The sequence below is a fragment of the Apis florea genome, unplaced genomic scaffold (genome assembly GCF_048593485.1).
Source record: "Apis florea isolate Af1SG1 unplaced genomic scaffold, ASM4859348v1 contig_2272_pilon, whole genome shotgun sequence".
NCBI lineage: Eukaryota > Metazoa > Arthropoda > Insecta > Hymenoptera > Apidae > Apis > Apis florea.
The window spans coordinates 1,528,743-1,538,372 of NW_028256549.1; the positions used below are offsets into that span (position 1 = coordinate 1,528,743).

The following is a 9,630-nucleotide window of genomic DNA, read 5'->3' on the forward strand; positions in this document are numbered from 1 at the left end:
ATAGGTACAAACAATGATGTAAATGAAAGAAAGAAAGTGGAGGGAGTGAAAGGATAGAAGTAAAAGAAAAAGAATAACGAGATTATCAAAACATCTTATTCGTTATTTGGGAGTTTAAAAAAATAAGATAAATACTATTGTGCATTTCAATATATAAATTCTAAAAATGTATATAAAAATTAAAAAAAAAAAAATGAATGAAAAATTGAGTTTTAGTGATACAGTAATATAGTGTAAGAGAAAGAGGTACAAGAGCGCAGAAAGAACGCCGTCACGAATCACAGCATAAACGGTCAAGAACCAATTTGAAATAGGAATTGATTATCGATGATTAGTTCGGTTAATCGTGTGATATATAAATTATTATATTTTGATACATTTATTTTTCCTTCGAAAAAATTGAAAGAAATAGAATAGTTGATGAAAATAGAATTTAAGTAAAGATGATTCAGAAGTTTTTTTGGATCGTGAAAATATTAAATCAATGATAATCTGATTAGCAATTTTGAACAACTGATTGAAATTTTTATGTTAATTGATGAAAAGAAAAGAAAAGAATAAGAATGCATCAAAATAGAAAGAAGAAAAAGCGAGTGAATTACGGTGTAAGAGCAGTGGAGGTGTTACGTGGAATGAAAGGATTTGGTTTCACGATCTCGGGACAACAACCCTGCATATTGAGTTGCATCGTTCCAGGGAGTCCTGCAGATATTGCTGGATTACGAGCCGGCGATTATTTAGTATCTGTAAATGGTCACAATGTTAGTAAACTACCACATGATGATGTTGTACAATTAATTGGTCGTTCTAAGGGTATTTTAAAATTACAAATAGCTGAAAATTATTATTCTGATTCTTCGGATGAAGAAGGATTAACAGCAATACGCTGCAAACCTAAATATATTCATAAACCTCGTACAAGTAACATTGGAGCATTACAATTACAATGTAGAGTTGCTAAAGTTGTACGAGACTTACAAAGTGGTGCTATGTTTGATGTAGCTGGAAAAACACCACCTGAATTGCAAAATCATGGAAATTATTGTAACTTACATTATCATTGGGATATGTCTAGTCCTCTTCCACCACCACCACCACCAACATCTCATAAAAGAGATTCTGAGAAAATAGTACATAGAACAGTTGTTGGTTATCTTGGTACTATAGACATTCCAAATCAATTACATCCATCATGTATGATGCAGGTAATATGTAATTCTGATAATATTATTTTTTAAACTTATGAAATAGTTGATTTACATATGATTTTATTAATTTTTATTTATTTCTCCAGGTATTGAGAAAATGTATCAAACGATTGAAAGCTGAAAAAAGAAATCCAACTACGGTGTTGTTAACAATACATGTAGCAAATATAAAACTTACTAATTCAGAAAATCGTATTATAGCAGAATATCCATCCTATAGAATAATATTTTGTAATTCCTTTTCTGAACAGGACAAACAATATTTTGGCATATTAACTAAATCTGTTAAAGATAAAGAAAATATTGTTTCAAATTCTTGTCATGTTTTTACAATTTATTATAAATTAATTGATCATGTAGTGCATTCTAGTGTATGCAATATATTTGGATTTACATGCACCAAAACTTCTGAATTAAATGTATGTCAGGAATTTCCAGATAGTTGCAATGGTTTAATAGGTGCTATACAAACTCTGTACATATCAGATTCTGCAACTACTGATACAAATCCATATAATGAAATGCGAAGACATCAAGAAACAGCTTCTCCACAACCGAGCAATATAAGTACATCAACAGCTCATTCAAGTAATAGTGATTCTGGAATTGGTTATAAAGATGATTGTACAAGCCGTTCTGATAAAAATATTATTCAAAATGTCTCTCAAAGAAGATGTCCAACTTCTGAATATAGGGTATGTTGATTATAATGTTAATTGTAGTTAATTTAATATATTGAACAGATTATAAGATTTATCTCTTATTAATATTTTATATTTTAGTTAATTATTTATTAAATATATGTTAAAATTTATGTAATTTTGTTTAATGCAACAAATAAGACAATAGAATAACAATTCATAAAAATACTTTATAATTTAAATAAAAAAAAAAGAAAAATTTAATGACTTTAATTAACATGTATATTATTAAATTTAAAATTTAAAAAAAAATATTTTTAAATGATTAAAATTATAGATATAATATAATTCTATGAAATTATAGATATAATAGAATATATATATATATATATATATAGAATTATATATAAGAACTGTTTTTTAATTTTTTTAAAATTTTTCATTTTGACTTAAAAAAAATTTTATTTTTAATGAACGTGGTATGTATTTAGGATACGTGTGATTATTCAAGATCATATAGTAATGAAGCCGTGGATTTAAGATTAACGGTACGGGCTGTATCAAATACTTGTTGGAATGAAGCAAATAAATTAAACATATACAAAGATAATTTGAAATTGCCTCGTGAAAGTGTTGTTTTTAATGATTTTTGCAATGAAATAAATACGGAAGTGGTAGAGAATTCCGAGATGAATTCCGATGTACAAAACGGAATAAAGAGGGGGGATTTGCCCACCTGTCCATTGCCATCTGCTTCAACAGTTAAGCAGGGGTTGCTTAGTTCGTCCGTTGGTTCTCTCGTATCCGTTTGTACTAACGCGATGTTGCATGGCTTAGAAGATGCCATTGAAATATCTGATGATTCTGTAATCAAATCGAAACAATTATCGAGATTTACAAGATTAGCAGAATCAAAAGAAATTGGTATACCAGATAAATTTAGTCCAAAAGTTTTTTCTGGTATTTCCAAATCTTTAGTGCATAGTTTTGAAGATCTTAATACGAGCATGGATTATGTTCGACCATTGTGCCAAACCTATTCAGATAAGTCGGATAATTCACGTCCCTGGGGAAGTTTGCAAGAAATACGAAACGTTGGAACTTGTGTGCAGAATATCTGTTTGGTAAGATTTATATGTATTTATTTTTTTTTTAATATTGAAGTTTAATTTGATTAATTATACAATTATATAATTATTTTATAATTATAAATCATCATAATTAATGATTTATTAACTTATAATTGATGATCATATTGAAACAAAAATTAAATATAATGAAAGACAAGAAAATCATTTAAATATGTCTAAAATAAAAGATATATAACAAGTTCGCGATTGAATCAATGAATGAGTGAGCTAGTAATATAGTAAGCATACGAGCGAATGAACAAGAGAGAAAGAATGTGAACGAGTGAATGAGTGAGGGCGGGAAAGAAGAAATGAACTAGTAGAGAGGAGTTGGAGAGAGGGGAAGGGAAGATTGAGTAATGGAATTAAGGTGTCATACTTTAATTTGATAGTTTTATAATTTTGAAATAAGATAATGAAAATACTTTACGTAAGAAATAGATAAATTAATAAAAAAGATATATTCAATATGAATAATTGAATAAATGAAGCTACCGACGGATAAATCAACCGACCGACCGACCGACCGAGCATTTCGAAAGGAGTGGGAAAGAGAGAGAGGAGGAAATGAAGTACGAGTGAATATACTCATAGCGGTAGTGCACATGAGAGTGACATGTTAGCCACAAAATGAGCGTAATGCTGATCATAACGGTTATAATATGTTGATTAGTGTACGATGATTATTGAAGTCACTACTAAATTTATTAAATCATCGTTTGTGTAAATTATCGGTTCAATTGAAATAAGTCGATCGATTAATCACATACGTTGTGTCGGTGTACGTTGTGTTCGTTGAGTATTGAGTTGAACCGTGTACGGAATCATAATTGTCAACGGTGCATCATTGCAGTTGGGCGGAGCCCATATTATTACAAACGTAACACAATCTTATTTTAATAATCAATTTTGAGAAAATTATTTCGTAAATTATAATATGTTTCTATAAATATCTTTATTTTTTCTTCAATAAATGGGATCGTTACGCGACTACACGAAGAAATACGATCTTCGATCACGACATGGATACCGTGGTGAAATCGGTATGTACGATATAAAACGGTCGATATTTTATGGAATTATTAAAAGATCATCTCATGATTTCTAGTTCAATGTTCTTTAATTTTTAGAAGTTAATTAGTTATTTACATTAAATAAATAAGCAATATTCTGAAATTGAAATATCTTATTTTTATTCTTTTATTAATTAGGACAGAAAATTAAACTTCAATGATTTAATTTAGTCAGTAGTCGACAATATTAAATCGATATATTGCGTCGATACATAATACCGATATGTTTGATTGTTTTGACAATAAGAATTAATTAATTTCGCGCTCTTTTTAATTTTTTTATTTTTAATATACTAATATTTCCTTAATTTTTTATTTTTATTATTTATTTCTTTAATTTTTTATTTTTAATATAATAATATTTCCTTAATAATATTTCCTTCATTTTTATCAATCGTTATATATTATGTAGTTGTTCAAATTTTTTATCAATAAATGATATTGAATAGATTTCTTCGTTTTATTGTTGTAGATTTTATTGTTAAAAATTTTATAAAGCAATGATACATAAAAAAATATTAAATTATTGTACGTGAGAACATATATATTCCATTTCTATATTAATATAATTTCTCGTGTATAATTTTTATACATAAAATATTTATATGAATATAATGTTCTGCTTTATATAATGATAATCGGTAACAATATTGAAAGAATTTTTTTTCTTCTTTTTTTATTTATATTTTTTTAATAAGTAAATTTACATATACAGCTCTGTATATATAGTGTATATAGTTTTACTTATTATACTTGTAGCTCTAATATATCCTCTTACGGATGCGAGCGAATGCGTGTATAATGAAAAGCTTTATTTAATAAGTAAATTAAATTAAATTATATAATAACATATATTAAAAATTATTTAAATTTAAAGATTTTTTTTTTAATTTATTTCTAACTGATATTTGTATCAAATTATTATGCAATCATTTCCCCTATGATTCGTTTAATCCTATTTAATGATGCTATCAATAAAATATAACTTTTTTAATGTTTCTTTGATGCAGCACGGTAGTACAGAATTATGTAATAAAAATACTGATTGCAAAAATATACATGCATGGGCCAGTGGTTTTGAAAAATTGCTAGAAGATCCAAAAGGTTTACAAACATTTGCGGTAAGATTGAAATATGTTACAATATTTATTCATATTTATTAAATAAAGACATATTACAATTTTTTAAATAATTTTATTTTTATAATTTAGGAATTTTTGAAAAAGGAATTCAGTCATGAAAATATCTATTTTTGGGCTGCTTGTGAAAGGTACAAAGATACTAAAGATGTTTCTACAAGACGTAAGTTGGCTAATCAAATTTACCAACGTCACTTATCTACTACAGCAGCAGAACCCGTAAATGTTGATAGTCATGCAACTGGACAAATAACACAAGAACTTCTTAGCGAATCGCCTGCTGATCTTTTTTTACAGGTATATATGATGTTTTCTTTTTTTTTTTTTAATTTTGTAATTAATCTTATTATTATTAACATTTATTGCTTTATACTAATAGAAATCATTTGTATTTTATTTACAGGCTCAAAAACAGGTTTTTAATTTGATGAAATTTGATAGTTACCCAAGATTTTTAAGATCTGATTTATATCGTCATTGTGTAGAAACAGGAAATTCTATAATTGGAGTAGAAGATTGTGATTTAAATCTTACTAGTTCTCCTAGTGTAAAATTAAAAAAGAGTCATTCAGATGCAGAAGATCGATGTAGAAAATCTATTCTTCCATGGAATAGAAAAAACAGGTATTAATAATGATATTTGATAAATATTAACAGAAAAGAACATTATCAATTTTTCTATAATGCATTCTTAGATCTAAATCAAAAGATCGTGGTGAATCTGAATATAATAAAGGTCCTAATAGAAATGAAACTATATATAAAAGTTTCACAACTATGAAAAGAGAAGCAGAAGGTAATAATAATGACGACAGTATTTCTATATCTAGCAGTAGATCTTCACTTGCATCATGGGATTTGGCATTAAGGCAATCATTTCATAAACATGTAAGTATTTTTATTTCCATTTAATCATATTGTGATTAAATATAGATAATGTATCATTTGGTAAAACAATGATATTAAAGGCAAGTATATATAAAAGTAATTATAGTATGTGTTAGTTTTATTTGTATTGCAAGTGTGTAGTAGATCTTAGTATTGCAACTAAGTATGCGAGGATGTTTGTTAAAAAAAAATATCAGTGTTATTAAACGCATATTTAATTTTGAAACTACAAAGTTGTTGTATGTATAACTTGTAGTCTTTATCGTCCTACGAAGGACAATCAAATGAAACTAAAGAAGTTCGTGCCAAATGTACCGGATTATGTCGGGTAATATTACCCGATGGATCGACTACGGTTGTGCCAACTAGCCAAATGGAGAGTATTAAAGATGTGGTTACACGCCTCCTTGATAAAAGAGCTCTCCGATATTCTAACTATGATGTTCTAATCCTAGCTACAGATGAGGTTTGTGATCTCTCGCATTTATTTAACGCATCTTTTAAGATTACTTAAAACTAACAAAATAATTTAATTGATATGAAATATACTATTTACTGCTTCTTTCTTGTGCACAGTATAATTGCTGCAAGGATTGTGGAAGATTATTATTGTGTAAGAATTTTTATGCATGCATTTTTTGGTATAGCTTTTGTAAATGGGTATATTCACGTTGAATCTGTTAAGATATAAAATATGCGTATTTTATGTATATCTGCATGAAATTAAATTTTACAATTTAATATATAAATATTTGTTTACTAATTTGTTTATTAATATTTAAAATTAGTTAGAAATTTTTCATGTTTTTAGATTATAGATGCAAAATATCCTTCATCAGTACTGGCTGGTCAAGAAGTAGAAGTTGTACCAACCAAAATATTAAAAGTAGATTTACCTTCTCGGCGAGTAATAACTGTGATCGCACATAAAGGAAGAACTCTTAAAGATGTATTGAGGCCGCTTCTAAATAAATATGGTTTTAATTTAGATATGATTACTGTATGGAGTGAAAACCACCGTATTTGTATGGATATACAAGCTATTGATGCTCCCGTAAGACTGATTTTAACAAATATAAAGGATCAAGATAAGATATCGGGTAAGATATTGACAAAAAAATATTGAGCATAATTGTTGAGTTGAAACAATTAATATTGCAGATTCACAAAAAGAGCTAAACACAGTTAAGTATACATATGATGCGTCAAATTCACAATCCACTTTAGATGAAATTACAAATAGAGTATTTGAAGAACTTATGGTGGGCAAAGGTTCGAGTAAATATCATTATAACGATGGCTCGTGTAAGGTAATAAAATTAATACATTTATTTAAATTTTAATAATGCATGTTTAAATTCCAATGAAGGATGAGTTTTAGAGTTTATATTGCAATTCTCTATAAATAGAAAAAGAAATTTGAAGTAATTAAAATTTAGAATTTGTTGAGAAAAAAAAAAATCTGAAGAATTCAAATGAAGAAGTTATTGTGCTTCATTTGAGATATTAAGGAACATAAAAAGAATAATGAAATTTAATAGTACTATAATTTAAATGAAATGATTGTATTGGAATTTAAGCTTATATTATATTGTATTATATTATTTATATCTACTATATTTAAATAAGAAAATTCATTTGAGAGTTGATTTTGAAATTATCTTTTTATAATATTTACGAATTATTTTATTTTTTGGAATATAGTCTGATGATCAACGGTCTGAGGGTTCATCTATTTTGCCGAGCAAATTTTTCCTTCGAGATTCTACAATGCATGGAAAGAAGAAGGTATAAAAATCTGTTATTTCACTAATATTGAGTTTATATATTGTTTTTAAGAAAAATGATTTTTATATATATTGTATATATTATATATTTATGTTAAAGGGAGGAAAGTCTAAATGTAATATAAATGAAAAAAGTAACACAAACGATTATGTTCCTGAAGAAACTACTAAATCTCATCCTCCTTTAATAGCAAAATGGCGGAACGGAGTGAAACTTCAATTACCAGGAAAATTCGATGGCGAAGGTAAATTATATTTGAATAAGTCGTATTGTTCATAGTAAAATAACATAAGAATATAATAAATATGAATTTATATATAAATATAAATACAAAATGTCATTCTTATTTATGTAATATGAAATTGATTATGATTATATTTATAGATTTATATGAAGGTTTAAAACGAGCACAAAGATCTAGATTGGAAGATCAAAGAGGCACGGAAATTAATTTTGAATTGCCAGATTTTTTAAAGGTAAACAAAATGAAATTTACATGTGCTAAGGTATAGTAATCCATATCTTCTTAATTGCACCAAACTTATTTGATGAAGCATATTGCCAGTTATCGAAGTAACGTTTTTAAACATATTTCATTTTTAAAATTTTTATTATGCGATACGTTTCGACCCTTAAAGCTATGAAATTACTGATCAGAACAAGGAAAATGGTAAGCCGGCGGATCGCAACAAAGTTCGAAGACCTAGGATAGTATCTACCAATTGTGAAGCAAACGCCAAGTTTTATAGTTCGATTCATGAACGGCAAAACTATAGCGAGCATGATCAAAATACAACAATGGCAACATCAATAACAACAACAGCAATAACAACAACAACAAAAACAACAATGAAGATGACAACAACAATGACGGCAACAACTACGTTGGCTTCATCAAAGAATGAAAATATCGATGAACGATTCCATGTATTGGTTACTGGAAAAGAGTTGCAGAGTAAGTCTCCAGATAGTTCGTTCATATTAGATACAACTTTAACGGATGGAGATCGGACTGTTGTAGAGAACGGATCTTGTTCCCAAACCACTGGTTTCGGTTCTTTCGATACTCAAGTCAACTCCGTAGGAGTAAACAAATCATCGAAACCTCCTCCGCTTCCGCCAAAACCAAAAAATCTTATAACATGTGCAACGAAAACTGGATATATTGTATCTTCGAAATCTTTACCAAAGTCTAATTATGCTGTTTCTTTAAGTCCTACCGAATTTACACGAAAAAATATTTTATAATATATTTGATTAAGAAACCAATATTTATATATTGGTTTTTATATATTTTTGCTTTTAGAATAAAACGTGAAATGTTCCACAAAAAAAGCAAAAGAGTGTTATCTAATCAATTTTATTATATATATTATGTATTCATATTCGTAAAACGAAGTTGTAATAAGATGAAAGAGTTGGTAGTATTATTTAGTGTCTTTTAGAATTTCGATAATAATTTTGTATCATAATACTTTTGATTGATGTAAAATATCTGATTCTTGATGTTTATTTTAGTGGTATTCTTAATGTGTTTTTAAATGTAGTTAATACATATTTATGGTGTTTTTACAATACAACTGTTACTTTCCTAGTTATATAGGATATATATTTTATATATTGTAATTTATAGCGAACGTTGTTGTACGTAAATGATGAAAAGAATATTTCAGATTTTATGTGTATTAAATAAATAATATAAACTTTGTTTTATAGAGACGTTTTACTTTTTATATTAATATAATATTTAGTCTGATTTGAAC

At 27.2% G+C, this 9,630-nt stretch overlaps 1 protein-coding gene across 5 annotated transcripts; it reads left to right on the forward strand.

Annotated features, from left to right (window-relative positions):
* The first annotated feature begins 12 nt into the window (after positions 1-12).
* loco (regulator of G protein signaling family member locomotion defects) lies at positions 13-9,582 on the forward strand. Of its 5 annotated transcripts, none has more exons than XM_031915369.2 (15): positions 13-1,205; positions 1,295-1,903; positions 2,341-2,973; positions 5,063-5,173; positions 5,264-5,488; positions 5,595-5,815; positions 5,887-6,079; positions 6,336-6,545; positions 6,891-7,179; positions 7,241-7,389; positions 7,784-7,867; positions 7,967-8,111; positions 8,252-8,343; positions 8,525-8,822; positions 8,889-9,582. In XM_031915369.2, exons 1-15 carry the CDS (start codon positions 564-566, stop codon positions 9,113-9,115), a joined length of 4,128 nt encoding a protein of 1,375 aa, XP_031771229.1. In that variant the 5' UTR covers positions 13-563; the 3' UTR covers positions 9,116-9,582. The 5 variants fall into 5 exon arrangements, with proteins under 5 accessions (XP_031771229.1, XP_031771228.1, XP_031771231.1 ...); XM_086902541.1 differs by having other exon boundaries at positions 547-761; positions 835-1,205; positions 8,525-9,582; XM_031915368.2 differs by having other exon boundaries at positions 8,525-9,582.
* The last annotated feature ends 48 nt before the right edge of the window (positions 9,583-9,630 follow it).

Coding starts and splice junctions, on each gene's coding strand:
- loco (XM_031915368.2), top strand. CDS start 564: ATGCATCAAAATAGAAAGAAGAAAAAGCGAGTGAATTACGGTGTAAGA. Junction 1,206..1,294: donor ATCCATCATGTATGATGCAG/GTAATATGTAAT, acceptor TTATTTCTCCAG/GTATTGAGAAAATGTATCAA. Junction 5,174..5,263: donor AAGGTTTACAAACATTTGCG/GTAAGATTGAAA, acceptor TTTATAATTTAG/GAATTTTTGAAAAAGGAATT.